This window comes from Lissotriton vulgaris, chromosome 4_1 (assembly GCF_964263255.1).
Source record: "Lissotriton vulgaris chromosome 4_1, aLisVul1.2, whole genome shotgun sequence".
NCBI lineage: Eukaryota > Metazoa > Chordata > Amphibia > Caudata > Salamandridae > Lissotriton > Lissotriton vulgaris.
Window position 1 is genome coordinate 308715937 of NC_141691.1, and position 18735 is coordinate 308734671.

An 18735-nucleotide genomic window follows, 5' to 3' on the forward strand; every position below is an offset into this window, starting at 1 on the left:
GGGCTGCGGGGAGGAGCTTGCTGGATACCTCAGCGCTCTCGCCGGCCGTAGGATCCCCTCCAATTGTTGGTCCGAACTAATACGGATCGAAACGGACGTCAAGGCACAGCAGACTGGGCACGACTTGTCATCGTGGTCGGGCCCCAGGCAATGAAGACAACGGCGATGGGGGTCGGTAACCGACATCAGTCGGTTGCAGTCGACGCAGGGTTTAAACTCGGGCATCCCTACCGGCACCGTCGGAGTAGTTAGACTTCGAAAAATGATAAAAAAAGATCGAAAAAGTTTAGTCAAAAAGTGACTGAGGGTACCACTGTTCCCGGATTGGCGCTTGCTGGCGCGGAAAAAATAGGAACTGGCGTCAGCGTGCGAGGGCGGTGTCTAAGTACTCCGGCGACATCATCCCGGCGCCAACGACTCCAACGACGGACGCAGATCCGCAGACGACGCCTACCGACGCACAAGGGTACTGCTACGCAAAAGTTTCCGGATCCAGTCTGACGCCTGGGGATATTCTAAAGTAAGGAATCTAATACTAACCTGTTTCTTTCAGATTAAATAGTTAGTACATGTTACGCTGGGCATTCAGAATTTGACCTATATCCCCAAAACAGCTGATCAAACATTCTCAAAACTAAGACCAGGCAAAGAATGATGGAAAGGCTACTGTGCCATTAAACGTTTGGGAATTTTCTTTCAGCTGTTTTGGGGTTAAGCTTGATAAAATATTCCTGTTTTAAAACCCATATTTTTGAAAAGTGACATGGTTTGCAACTACCCCCTCCCTGGACCCTGAATAAGTGTTGATCCACTTGAGCAATTTGCACAGATTTTGTCAAGGTTAAAGACTGCATACTATTTTTGTTTCTCCAAGGATTGTTGCAAATTACTTAGGGGTTGCAAAGTTATAGATGCAAGAATGAAATGTCATACTAAGTGAAATGTCAACTCTAACTACAGAAGTAATATTGCAATTCTACAATGTTTCATATATATTTCTATATAATTTCAAACCATGTGTACCTTACTTACCTCAGTTGATAAGCAAATATATATACGTGCCCAATAAATAGAGTTAAGGCACTTTTATGGTAACAATTTAAACCAGAGAAACCACTGAAATTCAAAACATACGTTTAGCTCTGCAGTCCATAGCGCAGAAAGCGGCCCTGAAAATAATCACTTGCACATCAAATGCAAAGTTTATGACCTCAACCTTGGTGTGATAGGAACAATTACAAATGTCAGAAATAATCTTACAGATAAGATTACATATTGCATTAGGACTATAAAATATAACTATAACTGTAGTATTTACTTATTGGTTTGAGTATTCGGTATTTATGGTGTGCTTTTAGGAAGTTTTACTTATTGGTATAAATAAATATTGAGAGGCCATTAGCATTGTATTTAAAGTGTGAGTTATGGTAAGCAGGGCTGTTGTGTGAATTACGGATTGCAAAACTAATTAAGAATTTTAGGTTTTTTTCGGTATTAAATTTTAATGGTAGCTATACTTTACTGTGGTTTTCAAGAGAATGCCTAAGGTTTTTATAAACCTCAGATACGTATAGCCTATGTCACATTTCCCTGTTCCCCATGTGTGTCTAGCCCCTGCTGTGCACGGCTGAAAAGACTGGCCTAGGGAGCAACCGGGTGTGAGTGGCTAACCACCGCTACACACGGTGTTAACCATAACTTCAGAGTTTGAAAGGTTTTTGCGACCAGAACTCCACTACAACTGGTGTTTTAAGTAACAAAAAAACTATGTATAAAAATGTGTGTGTGTTTATTTGTGGACACTTCCAAGAATTCTAAAACTGTTAACGCAATTCAGTAAGTAATTAAAAAACAATTTCAAGGTTGGGTTTGTACCCCCAGCCAAAGCTACCGAAAGTGTATCGTAACATTTTAAGGGATCTTAACCCACTATTACTATATTTATCTAACACAACTTGGAGTGGTGAGCACATTTCCTGGCTTTATTTAATCCTAAGATTACCATGTACATTGATTTTAAGGACCCACACAGATATAAAAAATGTTTTTGATGATTTGAGCCATAAGAGAGACAATTAATACAAGTGACCAATTTGGAAAAGCCTTTCACAGCTACAAAAGCAAATAAATGGGCATAGCAGATGAAGTACAACTCAGTCAATTTATTTAACAGATATGTATTTTCATATGTATAGTATACGGTAAAATAGTAAAAACATTTACATATGCAAACTGGATAATTATTGTACAAAGTTGTAGTAAAAATATATACTATCCACAATTTTCTTTATAAAATATCCATCTACACTTTACTAAGGTACAGCAGCTGCTATGGACGGGATTGGTGTCCCTTTCTCGAACATTAGCAAATTAGCATAAATCGCTGCCCAATTATTAAAGGTTTTACTACCTGGCATTGTGCATTTAAAAATAATGAGATTTTCAACGAAACATTATCTTCATCTCTAGTACAAACATTCATTATTCAACAATGCGGATTGGATACATAATGATTTGTGCAATAAAATCCATCTGTGCCAAATAAACAGCTTTAGAAGATTCACACTATTTTGTTTAACAGAATTTAAAAAAAATCAGCAACACTGCAGATGCAGCAGTTAACATCTGAGAGTTCAGTCCACCTTTACAACACTGTAAATTTTCCGGACAAACCAATAGCATGCAAAAAATCCAATGGTTCCTGAAACAAAAGAAATTTGGTTATGCTTTTCTTTAAAACGGGAAACTTAACAACCCATAAAACAAATAATGCTTTTAAATATAATCAAACTCACGAATAATACAACACATACAACATCCTAAAGAACATATTAAGGAACTACTCACCTTTAAAAGTCGTATCCCTATCCTTTGTCTTCACCTTCAATCCTCATTGCCAGCCATAATGTCAGTAAACAATTGTCGGATGGAACTACACATCTCATACTTCAACACAGGCAAGACAGCTGAAACACTAGCGCTGTATGTTCATATTCCTTTATTTGGGAAGTAGAGTTTCTAAAGTGGTGTTTGTGTGGTCAGAATGACAGCCTTCAGTGATTGTAATTAACATATGTATAAAGGTTCAATTCCGTATATCTAAACATGCAAGATTCCAATCTTAAAAGAGTCAATGTTTGTAATGGCTGCTGTATTAATTGGGGATGCGCAATTCCTATGTGTGCCAGATATGCTATCCATAGGGGCCATTTGGGCTCGACCAAGTATTGAAATGTAACTTGCACCTCCAATAACTTCCTGCTTTAGTCCATAATGCAATCTGAATAAATAGTGACACAGAGCACGGAGTACACTTTAATCATTCATGGCAAGGTTATTTGGTTTGAATTTAAAAATGAAATATCCATCTGAAACAAGTTTACATTTAAGGTAGTCACATTAATTACCTAATTGATTTTTTGAAATTGGATAATTCTGCAAGTGGTACCTTAAGCTGGATGATAAACATGAGGGAATCCTAAAAATGTCACTGCAAACAAAATATTCTTCTAGGTGGAGCATCCAAATTAAGATCTTTTAATTGAACTCATACCTATGTCCAGGAGTATATGCACACCTTCATACAGAGAAAGCAGTGAGATACTTATGATGCAGTTGTGTTAGGGAGCTACTGAGTTAAGTTAGTAGACACACTGGAAGATAAGGGGATAGCAGCATGTACAGTTCATCTCTTAAAATTCTATGGCTTTAGATATGTAAATGTTGAACTTGGCACTCTCTGCAGGGTCAACTCCAAATATTTAGCTTTCGGCCCTCCGTTTTTTTGCTGAATTTGTTTTTGTTGGCCTTAGGACGTTGTGCACTTTACCACTGTTAGCTAGTGTTACAGTGCTTATGCTCACTCCCTAGAAAATGGTAACATTGCCTTACACCTGATTGGTATTTTTAACATATCTATAAGTCCCAAGTTAAGTGGTATACCATGTACCAGGGCTGGTAAACTGAATGCAACTAGTGGACCAGCAGCATTTATTCCTCCACCCCCCAGTTAAGTAGCCCCTTATAACATGTTTCAGGTCTGCCATTGCAGCATGTTAGGAGGTTCAAACTGCCAATTCGACTAGGCAAAATGGACCCCTTGCCAAGCCTTGAGTTCCTTTCTAATTACATATTTCACCCCTAAGGTAAGCCTAGGCAGCCCATATGGCAGGGTGCTATGTATTTAAAACGTTGGATCCCTATGATCCAACGTTTTAAATACATAGCATATATCAGCAAATCTGGATAGGGTGGTAGAGATAAACATGGCTCCTCTGATGTCAAGAGTAAAAATAGATCTAATAAGAATGAATAATTTACACCTCTCACTTATGGGTTGCACTAATGTTATCAAGATGTTGATTCTCCCCAAATTTCTTTACTTTTTCAGATCAATTCCTTTATTCATTGAGAATAGTTGGTTTAATACACTAGAGACATTATGCAACAGATTCATCTGGGCCCATGGAAAGACGCGAAGGGCATATAAATATTTGACGCTCCCAAGGGAAAGGGGGGGGTGGGGTGCACCTGATTTCAGGTTATATTATATGGCAGCTGCTCTACAGTACATGCAGGGGTTGATAGGAGGAAATGGCCTGGATGAAAGAGTCAATAACCTGTCTACAAAAGTGTATGCTACGGTCTTAGGGACAGACGTGGGAAACTGCTTCTTAAATTGTATCGATTATGGCTACTTTAAAAGAACAAGGTTTAAGACGGTCTTAACTGCTGTTAAGATATGGACTGCCTTCTTGAAAAGAAGTAAAATTGGGAAGTATAACAGATACACTAGACTCTTTAGAAACAGGTCGTTTCCTCATGCAATCTTTACAGATGAAGCAATGTCTGAATGGGCGAACAGTGGAATCATCCAGATCGGGGACTTATTTGATATAGAGGGGATCGTACAGTTCGCAGATTTAAGAACCAAATATGGTATTAACAATAGAGATTTCTTCAAGTATCTCCAGGTCAGGAGTTTTTTTTTATGATAAAGCAGGGGGGGGTCTGTGGGTGTAGGGAGGAATGAGATACTGGAAAAAATTAGACTTTCGGGGGATTGTACCATTAGGTCTTTCTATGCCTGTTTGATGAAAGGGAAAACTGATGACTTAGGAAAGGTGGGTAACAAATGGGCGGAAAAACTCAGCATAGATACTGGGTGGTTTAAAAAATCATTGGACCTGGGCCGTACTATACTGTGCTCATCCCCCATGCAGTCACAACACTACAAAACTATTTATTCATTGTACCATACTCCTGCTAAGATAGCTAAATGGGGAGGGAGCACGGGCATAAATTGTCCCCGATGCAATGCTAGCGAAGCAGATAGTATCTATATCTTCGCTACATGCCCTCAATTACACACGCTAATAAGGGACATCGAGGGTTTTCTAGATAGATCCCTGGGGATTCAAATCATTCTTAGCCCAGCTAGAATAATCTTAGGTTTGGGATCGGAAGGAGCTGACATACATCAGGAATTTCTGTTTGTCGCAATGTCAGTATATAGATTGACCCTAGCAAGGGCTTGGCTTGACAAAAACCCACCGACACTGCAAACTTGGCTGGCTAATCTCTTGAATGCGTATAATATGGAGAAGAATATCTATGCACGTAAAGGGAAAAGGGGAAGGATATTAGGCCTAAGAATATGGCAACCCATAAGTATTTGGAAGGAAGGAATTGGGTCTCAGGCACATCCAAGAAGGGCTTAAGCTTTAATTGTATTTAACTAAGAAACTCATAAACACTGTTTGTGGAAATGTGTAACGAAAAACTTGTATATCCTGTAAAAACAGTTTATTTAGCTATGAAGCATGAAGTATTAATGCTGGAAAATTCTATAATGTATAAAGTGTGTGCAACAATAAAAAAAAAAAAAAAAAAACGTTGGACATGTATATTCAGGTTTTACATGTCCTTTTTTTTTTTTTTTGAAAGTTTGTATTGAAATTTATATCAGCAAACAGATAAAACACAGCACAGAAAAGAAAAAAACAATCAGTGTAAGCAATTTCATATTCTTCAAAATCAGAAAATACATATTATTCAAATAAAAAAGAATGAATAAATCATACCATAGCCTCTTCAGTTCATATCCAATTAACAATAGGAGACCATAATTGAAACCCCTGAGTTTTTCTTCTCATACCCTTAGATTTATACACCGCGGTCTCCAGATGATATGTTGACAGTAGTCTAGATTACCAGTTAATGAAAGATGGTGGTTCAGCATCTAGCCATTGGGACGTAATGCATACACGAAAAATCGACATACAAATAAAAATAAATCCTTCTTCAGCCGCAGATCGGGGATTAGCCACTCTCTCTTCAAAACCAAAAATCACCAACTGTGCAGACAGTTGTTGCTGAATTCCCAAAACCTGTATCAAAAAATGCTCTACATCCTTAATAAACTGAGACAAATTAGGGCATGAAAAAAACATATGGGTTGCATCCGCGGCATATAACCCAAAGCGATTGCACTTATTCCCTCTGGTGGAATTCCATTAGGCAATTTCCCCGCCGGTGTATAATACAAATCAAAAATTTACATAAAATGTTGGCTCTTTAAGGGGCCATTAAATAAGACATCCATGGCTAACTCAATAATTCTTTCTGGATTGATACGCTCAATCCCAAGTCTATTTTGCCATTTTACCTCCCAACCCTCAAGGTCATCCTCAATATGTTGCATTAGTATCTGATATAATGTCCCCATATTAGATCTTTTTTTAATTGCTTCTATAATTTCAATTCTTTTAAGTATAATATGATTTTGAGCTACTATTTGTTAAAAAAAACTACGTAACTGAAGATATTTAAAAAAATCAATTCGAACTAGCTTATATTTCCTCTGTAAAAAATCAAAAGAAACAAACTGCTTCCCCTGAAACAGATCTCCAATTTTACAAATCCCAGCACTATACCACCTAGCCATAACCGGATCTCTAAATATTTCAGGAAGTAAAAAACAGTTCTTAAGTGGAGTATCCAAGTTCAGATTTGGTCCTATTACCAATTTCTTTCTAGTTGTCTTCCAAATTTCAAAAGCAGCCATTACCACCTTAAATGTTGTTTTCTTATAGTAACTGGGTTCCATTATTCGGTTAAAACATTGCCTCGTCTCTACACCCAATAGCATCTCATATATAGAGGGTGCGGCAAACTCTTTAGTAGGATCATCCTGCAATATTAACACCTGATATGTTGCAATATCGCAACCCAATGATATAAGCGGAAATTAGGGACACCCCACCCTCCTTTTGCCCTGGGCAGCATGCACCATTTAAGGGCTCTCCTAGAGCGGCGGTAGCTCCACAAAAACCTCCCACACATTCTCTCAATACGAGAAAAAAAACTAGATGGGATAAGTAAAGGAATGGTCCGGAATATGTACAAAAATGTGGGAAAAATAAGCATTTTTAGCACGTTGATACGCTCATAAAGCGATAAATGTAAATTATTGATACGTTCAGGTGTGTTATTAGAAGAGGCAATAATTGGGTCCAGATTCCGAGGGATAATATCCTCAACTATGGATGATATTTTAATACCTAAATAAGTTACTTCTGTATCAAAATTAATATCCACAGGGCAACCGGCTGCCGAATGGAACAGCTGCGTTTTAGAGACATTCAGTTTATAACCTGAAACCCGTCCAAATACCTCAGCTGCTTCAATAATCCTGGGTAAGGCATTACTCATATCAGGTGTAACCACAGCAATGTTGTCTGCATACGCAAATACCTTATACACTCCATTATTCATCTTAAGAGATTTTATTGCAGCAATGTTCTCCAAAGTATTTATGAAAGGCTCAATATACAAAGCGAATAGCAAGGGGGAACAAGGACAACCTTGCCTCGTCCCCCTTGTTATCGCAATATCCCCTGACAGACTGCCGGAGATGCGTACAGCAGCCGATAGGTGAAAATATAACGTCTGTATAGCCGTAATTATTTCAGCTGGAAACCCCTTCCATGCTAAGACTGACCAGAGAAACCTCCACGAGACCCTGTTGAATGCCTTTTCGGCATCCAACAGGGCCACGCCAACAGGAGAGTTATTACCCTGTGCCCAGTCCAGCATAGAGATAATCCTTCTAACATGATCTGTGGTATCTCGGCGTTGATAAAGCCATGCTGTCTTTGTGATACCAGGCCTGGCATAAACTCATTCAGCCTATTCGCTATTAACTTTGAACAGATTTTGCTATCTGAATTAAGTAACGAGATAGGCCTATAGGATCATATATCAATGTCTTCTTTCCCTTTCTTTTTAAAAACAACTATTATCGCGTTTGACCAAGAATCGGGAGCATTACCAAAAAAAGCCTGTTGACATACTTCTAATAATTCTTTTTTCAATATATTCCTAAAGGTTTGATAAAACTCAAGTGGAATTTTATCGGGCCCATAGCCTTCCCCTTTGCTAAGCCTAATAGAGCTACCTCCACTTCTTCCCATACCAGGTGAGCCGATAATATTTTTTGCTCTTCAGACAGCGCCTCAGATTCCAAAATTTTTGAAATATTCTCCCTCTTCACCAACATATGGCTCGGCCCCCGAAATACTGTACAAAGATTGATAAAATCTTTGGAAGGCTACAAGAACGCCCTCCTTAGTCTCATGCAGAACTCCATTTAAATCAGTAACTTTGGTTATCTCATTAAACACAGCTTTCTCCCTTAATCTTTTGGCCAAAATTCTACAGTTTTTTTCGCTAAATTTGTAGGTATCCTCCTTATGCTGTACATATTTTTCCACTATTTGCTCCGCTAGGTTAGCGAACGCACTTGCTCTTTTAATGGTGAGATCTCTTTGAGCATTAAGAGGATCCAAGCCCAGCCTTATAGCGTCAGCCAATTTCCTTTCCACCATTATTACCAAATCAAAGTCCTTTTAATGTTTAGCCCATATCTTTTTACGTTTGGATTGGGCAAAGCTAAGAGTTTCCCCTCTAACCACCGACTTAAAAGTATCCCATACTATTTTCTGATCAGCTGTTCCTTTATTAAAGTTAAAAAATTCCTGAATAACATTATTCATGAATTGGCGATACTCCTCATCCAGTAGTAACTTTCTCTCGAAAGACTAATTCTGATTCCCTTCTTTCGGGCCAGAACCCAGAGAGCTCTCTAATATTACGGGATTATGATCTGACACCGGTTTGGGCTGCATCTCAATACTAACCTTACCTAACCAATTTGAAGTGAGGGGCGGAAAAATAAGTGAACCCAGGATCATCAGAATGTAGTTTGTTCCACACATCATGAAGACTGTGCTCTAAGATCAAACCCCTCAGTGAATTGAACACCTGCTTCTTTCTACCTATGTATACAGTGTTAGCTCTTATATCCACCTGTGCTTCTATATGTATATTAAAATCACCACACATAAGCACAGGTTGAACCCACTGAGTAAGTTCTATATTCAAATAATTCAAAAGTTCATCATCATCCAGATTAGGACCATAAACATTACAAAGTGTAAATCTGCTTTGATTAATCCTAAATTCACTAATTGCCCAGCGTCCCCATTTATCGGATGCCGATTTTATACAGATACCCAGCGCTCGTTTCAAAAATATCGCCACCCATCAATTCACCCCTGTTTGTTTAGAACAAACTACTAATTCCAGGCCAAAATTTTCCAAATATCCCCTATCAGCCCAAGCGATATGCGTTTCCTGTAAACATAGCAGATCAATATGCAGCAACTGCACAATTCTAGCCAATACCTGCCTCTTCTTAGGGTCATTAAGGCCGCATATATTCAAAGTACAAATCTTTAGTTTCCTATCCATTTTCATAAACAGAAGATACATACAACACTACAAAAAAATAACAGAGAAATATATACGATGAAGCATCATTGGTTTCATTATTTGACATCTTCTGACTAAATGAAATCCAACTACACTGTGTCTTAGCTGTTTCTGATTTTTCACCCCACACACCAACACCCTACACCCACCACCTTACCCCACCCCCCCAACCCTAGCCTTTCCCCACCTACCCACCCAGCCTACCCATCCCACCATATGAGGCCCAGGGGCTAACAGTCCCTCTAGTGTATGGAGTGTCATGCCCCCCCCCCCCCCTGCCCTAGGGGCAGGAGAAGTACAACCTTTTTACTTAAGCTTACAAAAGACAAACCCCCAGAAAAGAAGGAAAAACAGTGTCTCCTCTGTACAAGGAGGATATAACATTATCGGTAAAGTGACTCCAAAAATTCTTTAGCCTCGATCTCTGAAAAAAAGAATCTGCTCTGACCTTTTATAATGACTTTCAACTTAGCAGGATTCTGCAAAAAGACAGTGGCCCCTTTATTCTGAAAGCCAGGAATAAGCTGCCGAAGATGCCAGCGCTTAGATACTGTGACCTGGCAGAAATCAGGCCTAACAAAAAAATTGCACTCTTTGGCCGCCCCCTTTTTATAAGGCCTAGCCAGCGAGAATACAGCTTCTCTCGCTAAAAAATTGTTGAAGCAAACTAATATTGCTCTCGGGCGCTCTTCCTCGCCTTGCCTTGGCTTCCTCACTATAAACGGAAACCTATGGGCCCTTTGAATTTCTTTTGACCAGTCCCAAACAGTCAACTCTGGAAAAGCTTCCGTGAGAAGTTCAGCTATAAATTTCCGGATGTCGGACCCTTCTTTCTTCTCCGGGATGCCTAAAAAGCACAAATTATTCCTCAGAGTCTGATTTTCCAGCTAGGTCAATTTGTAGGAAATATCATCTCGATGTGCTTTAATAGCTTCCAATTCGTCTTTCTGGACTACTGCCTCGTCCTCTAAAGCCGCAATTCTAAATTCCGCTTCCGTAACTCTGACGGCTGTATCAGAACAGATTTTGATAACACGCCGCACTGCGTTCTTTACTTTGCTGCAAGTTGGTTGGGTTCGCATATTTTTGGCTTTAATTTCGGCTCTGTGGCTCATCATTGTATTATAAATTGTGGAGAGGGGAATCTCTTGGGGCAAATATCCATCGTTTAGGCTCTTCTCCTGTTGCACTCTCACTGCTTCCCAAAATGCAACTTCTACTACTGGCACTGCTAGTGCCCCTTCAGTACTCTCCAACATTAACTTCTCCACATTAGATCTCATACGTGGAGTCCCTCTCTTCTTTACTCTTTTGACCGTCGAGGCACTAGCATTTGGGGAGACCGGATTGGATACGTTTTCAATCTCTGAGCTGCTCCCCTCACCATAATCAAGCCAGACTTCACTCAAATTTGTACTCTCATCTGAAGAGGGATCAGAAAGTGAATAAAAATTGTCAACTGCTTCCTGCAACCCTCTTGGATCTTGTGAGGAGGATCACTCACTTAGCACCAAAGAATCTATCTCCAAAGCAAGATTTTCCAGGCTACCAGTGATTACTTCCTTAGAAATGCAAGGAGGAACTACATATTCCATAATGCCCCTCTCATCACCTGGAGATTTCAGAGCAGTAAGTTCATGCAGTAAAAGATAATGTTCTTTACTAATGCCAGCTTCATCTATAAATTACAATTCCGCTTCTCTTTCTTCCATTAATCTGTGAGGAGATTTTTCACCGTTAGAAATGTCTACTGAACTCCCCACCTCGGGGCCAGCTACGAGCGGTACTGCCAGACTTTGACATTTGTCTTTCAAATAGTGCAGGTAAGGTGTTTGCTCCCTGTTTAACAACCTGTGGCACAGTCTTATCAGCAGAGTCACCGCCCTTTTTTTAACTTCAATATAGCTATAGATTGCTTGATGTTTTCACCTCCTGCCAACTCTCCTTCAGTAGCGCTTTCCCCCGCAGCTTCAGTCACAGGCTGCTCCTTCGTTTTGCCGCTTCGTGTAACTACCTTAGGCGGTATTTTTCTTTGACCCGCTTGGGTCCCACCGCACCCACGTACTACGCTGAATCGGGTTCCAAGAAGCAGAATAGGAAGCCGCCAGAGTGCAGCTCCTCGCTGAAGAAGAAAAAAAACAGCCGTCATCCAGCCGATACGTACGGAGCTGCCTGTAATCTATTGCAGGTGAATATAGGTCAGCGCTGACATCTCCCGGCGGTCTCATATAGACGGTAAGCCCGCGCTGCGCTCTTTACCACAGGGGTTTTCTGCAAGTTCAAATATCAAGTAGTATCCGCAATCCTGTAATTTCAAGCTGCTCCCTTTTCTCCTTGTTGCACCTCGCTGTATTCACTTTCTCCTAGCCATAGCAGTAGCCGTTACCGGGGGTCTGCCGCACATAACAGATCCTCCTAGCTCCAGGAGTGAGGGATAGAGCTGTTCACACAGCCCACGCCACGGCCGCCATCTTGCCTCGAAACCTCCCAAACATAGGTTTTACATGTCCTGACAATGAAAAAAGCCCACATTTGTTTTTCACAACTCACAGGCCTACTTGTCCTATAGGATAACACTGAGTTACCTTATTATATTTAATAAGTGCTAATTTTGTGATTGGGAGCACGAAGGAAAGCCATGTTTGATGACTGAAAAATTTATATCTTTAATAAAAAAAAGTTGATTTTACATCACCATTTTTGAAAATTGGACTTTTAGAAAGTTTGCATTTTCCTACCCTATTTGGTGCCAACAGTCTGTTCCTGGGTCACATGACTGGGCGTTATTGGCTGTTGGCTCTGGAATATTCCTCCCAAACAGCCATACAATCGAGTGATTAGATGTGCCTGGATGGGCTATGTAGGAGAGTAGGGTCTGCTTCCTATGGTCACCCCCACTTTTTGCTTTTGCTTTACTGGTTTTCGACTTAGATGTGGCTGTAGGCCTGCTATCAGACCCACAGCCCAGATGCACTCTCTCTAAATTCACACCATGTACTCTAGGTACATTCACTATTGAGAATTGGTTCACCTTATCAGCCCCTGTAAAAGTGTACCTTAGATACTCGGGCATAGGTGTAACCAATGCCTACCAGGGGCTGCAGCATGTATTATGCCACCCCTGGCTGGCCACTCAAACTGACACAACTGGCTGATCACTCAGCTGGGGCAAGGTCGTGTAATCACCCCTTGCTTAGGTATAGTATTCCTATATCTACCCTTATATACAGACACACAGTAACCTATAAGTCACTCCTATGGCAGGCCTTAACAATCCTGGAGGCAGAGTGCTTGGTTATGTGTGAGATGGTGCTCTAGCATGAGCTGAGACTGTCTGCAGCTTTCGGAACCATGTCCTTATAGCTGTTCTATGATAACGCCATACCATATACTCTTAAGTGCATTATAATCCTCGCGGTTGAATGCTAACTTTGGTTTGGCTTTATCTAAACATGTCATGTAAGGTGTCATACGCTTTGGAATACTACCCCCTCGCCAATTCGAGTGACGGGGTAGCACTCCACCCTTCTAGAGGGAGAAGACCTGTTGTTGCTGACTATCCTGGTTAAAGTTAACCAGAGCCCCAGCGTCACAAAATAGACGCTGCTGCCACAGACACAAGTCTGACCTCCTGCTGCTGGGAGTCCTACCAGTCACAGAGGTTTGGACAATAGGTTTCCTGCCTGGAGAGGTGCGAGCACCACCCCAGACAGGACTCTGTGTATTGGGACAGGGAGGGCTGAGTAGAATGAGAAACTGCCTGGGGCACACTAGGTGCTCCATGCATACCCCAGTTCAAACTGGCTGCTGGGGCACTCCAGCCCCAGCTCTGGCGCGAAACCTGGCAAAGGAAAGGGGGTGTAACAACCCCCCTTCCTGGTCCCACCCATAGGAGGGACCTAGAAAGTAACCCAGCCCCTTTTAGTCGTATAAAGGTAGGAGCGGAGTCCTGAGACTTTAGATTAATCCTGAAATCGAAACTTGACACGAAACTCTGGACCTTCGACATTCTGCTGACACTGAAGACTGAAGAATCTCCCTTGTGGCCAAGGAGTTACCACCCTGGGCAGCCAGGCACCATCCAGCAAATCAACGGCTCGCTTTGTCGACGCTCCCGGTGGGACCCGAGCACAGAGCCGGACAAGACCCAGACTTCCAGACCTCTCTGACCCTCTCTTCACGTCTGCAGCATAGCTGAGATCCGTGAAGGCGACGAGACACGTGGGACTGGCCATCTTGAAAAGTCCAAGACTTGCTAACTGTGCAGCTCCTGAGGTATCCTCGAAGCTGTGCACTGGGGATTGAGAAGCCACGAATCCGAGCTCCACCTGCACCGAAGATCAGCCCTCCACACTCTACGAGTTCTGCGTGGGGCCCTCCTGCTTGTGTTCTGCTCGACGCGTTGTCCGGTTGCTGGCCCATTGGCTAGTTGCCTCTGTGACCACAATCGTTTGAAACCAACTCGCTGGTCTGGTTGCTCCAGACTTGCCCTGGCCTCCCTGCAAAGGCGAGGCACCTCCGACCTTGCTGGTCTGCATCAGAAGCCTTCTTTGAATCCTGCGTGGGTTGCCAAGGCTTGTTGACTCCAATCCGGCAGTCGACCCCTCCATCTGCGAGAAACCTTCGTGGGACAGCTCCTCTCCAGCTTCTGGTCGTCCTCAACGCCTCCTGGTCCGTGTGGCTGAAGAGACAAGCTTCACGACGGCACCCGATTTCTCCTCGACGTCGTCTGGTTCCTTCCTGGTTCCACCCGGTCCCTGGCTAGTGACCCAGATTCTGACCCCTCTGCTTTCAGGTCTTCATCCTCGATCCGACCTTGGATCCACCCTGACATCTTCCTCCTGGTCGCCTGCAGCATCTTTCTTCACAGGCTCCATAGACTTAAACGGCGAAACCAGACACATCTTCACACCTATGCACCCACTTCCTGTGGGTGAGGTAAAGCGAGTACTTTGGTGCTCCCAAGGGTATTGACTACCCAAGTGTCTAGGTTTTTAGTTGTTTCCTTCTAGCTAGACCGGAAGTGTCCTAAATCCTTCTTTTTCTAAACTCTAAGTCCCTATTGACTTAACATTGACTCACACGTGTGTGTAAAGACACTGCACGTGCCACCTGTGGGCCTCCTACTCCTAACCTAAGGTTCAGATAGTGTAGCCCCAGCGATTCTCTAGGCCCTAGGCCTTTCCTTTTCTCAACACGTGGTACTTATATCACTTTCTTAGTATATGGTTTGCTTCGCCCCCTAACTGTATTTTGTGCTACTTAACGTATTCTGACTAAGTAACTTGTTATGTGCTTTTGCCTCTGATCTCATAAAGAGTTCAGAGGAGTGTGTTAGTAAATAAATACATATATATTTTATATATATCCTGTGTGGGGTCCTTTCATTTGATATTCAAGAGGTTACATATGGTTAAACAGCTGGCTTTACACGCCCTCAAGAGTCTTTTAGCCTAAGACAGTTCTGTCCACGCTACCTCTAGGATAGCTGGTCTATAAGGTTGACTTACAACCATCACCATAAGGGTTGTTTGGACTGGTGCAAGGTGTTCACTAGAATAGTGAATATCATATACCAGGCCAACTTCTCACAGGCTATCTCAGGTAGAATGGGGGAGGGGGTCAAGCTGAGCACAGCCCTACTTGCAATTCAATAGGGTGTGCCCTGCCTTCACACAAAAAAATTCACACTAGTTCATTGTGGCTGTAGCCAGGGAAGGAGGCAGCAAATTCCCCTTTTGAAAAGCGAACCTCTAGAAATAAAGGAGGAACCAAGTCTAAAAATAGGACCCACTCTTCAGTTTACTTTCAGGACCTGGGGACGAACTTTCAGAGGACTGCCTACTGCTGTGTCCTATGGTGTACTTCAGAGCACTGCTTTGCTGCACCAAGAAGGAATGCCTTGCTGCCTTAAGCCTACACTTAGCCCCAAGTGGTTCTTCACCATTACTTGAGCACAGGACAACCAGAATGACTCCAATAGATAGCTGGCAGGCCTCTGATCAGAGCCTAATGGATAGAAAAGGCTCCATCTATCTTGAATCAGCACCTGGACCAAGCATGAGTGTGTCCTGAACTTCCAAGTGATGCCTCTTCATTCCTGGACCCTTGGAAGTAGTGCTAAAGGTGCCTAAATCCAGAACTTGGGACTTAGAAACGTCTGGGACAAAAAGCGCTCTGAGAAACGAGAGGAAATCCGCACCTACCTGCTCACCGAATCGCCCAAGGTGTATCTCCGATCAGCCTGACTTCATGGCAGCTCGTGCTACATTCTTCTCTGAAGCAGCAAATCTTGTTCAGCGGCTCTTCACAGAAGTGGTATCAGGCTTCGTGGAGTCCTCATTGGCTACAGCCTGCAGCTTCTGGAGACCTTGGACATCCAAAAAAGAGACTAAGTCCAACCAAAGGATTATTCACCGCAACTTCGTACAGCAGCTCCCAGACAATGACACCTTCTTCTCGGACACCACCAGTTGCCTTGCCCAACTGAACTTTACTTTCTCAGACATTTCTCACAGAATTTCTTCAAAGTCCGAAAGTAAGCGAAGACCAGGCCCAATCCAATACTTTTATCTGACCCGTGCTCAAGCCCAGTCGGCCAGCACGCTCGACTTTGCCCGGTCTCATGCGACTAGATGTCCATAGTTAACGCTTTGGTCTTTTAGCTGCTAGTTTTTAACTTAATTAATAACTCCAGTTCTATTGATTGGATTTTTGTCATTTGGTGTCAAATATTTTATTTAATTTTACACTATTTTTCGAAATTAGTACGCAACTTTTCTAGTGTGGCATTTTCACTTCATTACTGTTTGGATGCTGCATAAATACTTTACGCATTGCCTCTAATTTAAGCCCGACTGCTTTTGTGCGAAAAACTACCAGGGGGTTAAGCACAGGTTAATTAAGTGACTTTGGTGGTTCATCCTGTCAGAGATTGTGTCTCTTGCTTGAGCAGGGTTTCACATCCCACAAATGACAAATAAATAAAAAAAACAAATAATATATATTTATGTATTTTGTTGCTATCTTCCCTTCATTATTTATGTTCATTTATGCACTTTTTGGTGGATATATAAGTTGGTTATTTTAAAGGGGTATTTTTTATAGTGGGGATGCAAGGAACTTGGTTGCTTCACAGTGATGATATGCAGGTGTTTTATATTGGCAATAATGGGTCTTCTCAAAAAGAACAAGTTACTTACCTTCAGTAATGATGTATCTGGTAGAGACATATGTTAGTCGTAGATTCCTTACCTTAGAATTTCCCCCAGGCATCAGTTTGGATGCAGAATTTTTTCTTCAGCAGTACCCCTGCGCATAGGTAGGTGGTGTTATTTGACTCCGCATTAGTTGTCGGCATCGTGGTTGCTGGGATGACATCACGTGCCTACTTAGACACAGTTTTGATACAAATTTCCACACCTGAAGCGCAGGGCCATGAAAGACACTGACTACTGGTGCGCCACAACTAGTGTCCTGTAAGGAGTCCGTATTCTTAGAAATCAGTTCGTAGAGCGGGGAGGATGGGTGGTGCAGTAAGGCATCTACAACGGACATCTATCTCTACCAGATGGAGTAGTTTCTTACCTGTAACTCCAGTTCTGTAGTAGGGGTATCTCTGTTATAGTCTGTTATAGTCATAATCTAGTGAATAGTCCCACCCATGTGCATGGACCCCAGAGCAATCATAAATAATCTCTTAAGCTGTCTTCATTGCAGTCCTGCATAGACACTTAAGAGAAAATTAAAGACAATAATACATCCTGTACCTACAAGGCTACACTGTCCAGTACTTCAGCTAGACATGCCAAGGATATGACATCAAAAACACATTAAACACACTCTGTCAAGTTTCACCCATAGAGAAACTTTCCTCCCCTCACCAAATCCTTGGAATGATAGAGAGGAAGGTAGGGACAGACAAGCCTCCATAGGCTGCCATTATGTGTCTGGAAAAGGGATACCGTGCCTTTAAGGAACTCTCTGGAGACCCTTGGTATCCCAGCATGCTCAGCCCCTTCCTTTTACTTTCAGTTCTTTTTGAAGGTGCATAAAGCAAGGCCTGTATCATACATCACAGTACCATTTTCTCCACTGGGGAGGAGGGCGGGCGCTCATGACTATAACAAAGATACCCCTACTCCTTCTGTAGGAGGGGATCTTTGTGTATAGTCATAATCTAGTGAATAGAACGGCAAGCTCATTCAAAAACAATCCGGCGGTGGAGAAATAAAGACAACACCACTATTGTGCAAACAGATTCTGCAGCGAAGCCTGAGCATCTGCTCTGGCATCTGAGTCCAGACAGTAGTGCTTAGCAAAGGTGTGGACCGACTTCCAAGTGGCCGCCCTGCAGATATCTGCATTGGGAACATTTCTAAACAAAGCTGTTTTAGCTGCTTTGTCCTTGGTAGAATGAGCCATAGACTTACCCCCTAAGGTCTTATTCGCTTTCGGATAACAGAGCTGGATACATGACACAATCCACCTAGGGATGGACTGTTTCGAAGTAGCCAGACCAGTCCTAACCGACCCATAGTTGACAAACAGCTGGTCGGACCTACGAATATCCTTGGTCTTATCCAGATAGAATTTCAACACCCTTCTGACATCCAGGGAATGTAGAGACCGTTCCGCTGGAGTGGAAGGATTCTGGAAAAATGTTGGTAAAGTTATAGTCTGATTAACATGAAAATCAGAAATCACCTTCGGAAGAAACTTAGGGTGAGTACGCATAACAACCTTAGCAGCATGAAATACAGTATAAGGTTCATGGCAACACAATGCCTGAATTTCACTCACCCTGCGGCCCGATGTAATGGCCACGAGGAACGCGGCCTTCCAAGACAGTGCTGCAGTGAAGCCTTATGAAAACTCAATTTGAAAAATCTAAAAATTCTA

The 18735-nt window shown here is 42.2% G+C and overlaps 1 protein-coding gene across 1 annotated transcript in view; it reads right to left on the reverse strand.

Moving 5' to 3' along the window:
- Positions 1-2142: 2142 nt before the first annotated feature.
- LOC147718680 (transmembrane 9 superfamily member 2-like) overlaps positions 2143-18735 on the reverse strand; it is a 1534671-nt gene continuing 1518078 nt past the window's right edge. The window contains exon 17 of the mRNA XM_086918630.1: positions 2143-2701. Within this exon, the coding sequence (XP_086774756.1) occupies positions 2634-2701 (68 nt within the window). The 3' untranslated portion in view covers positions 2143-2633. The remainder of the gene's footprint in view (positions 2702-18735) is intronic.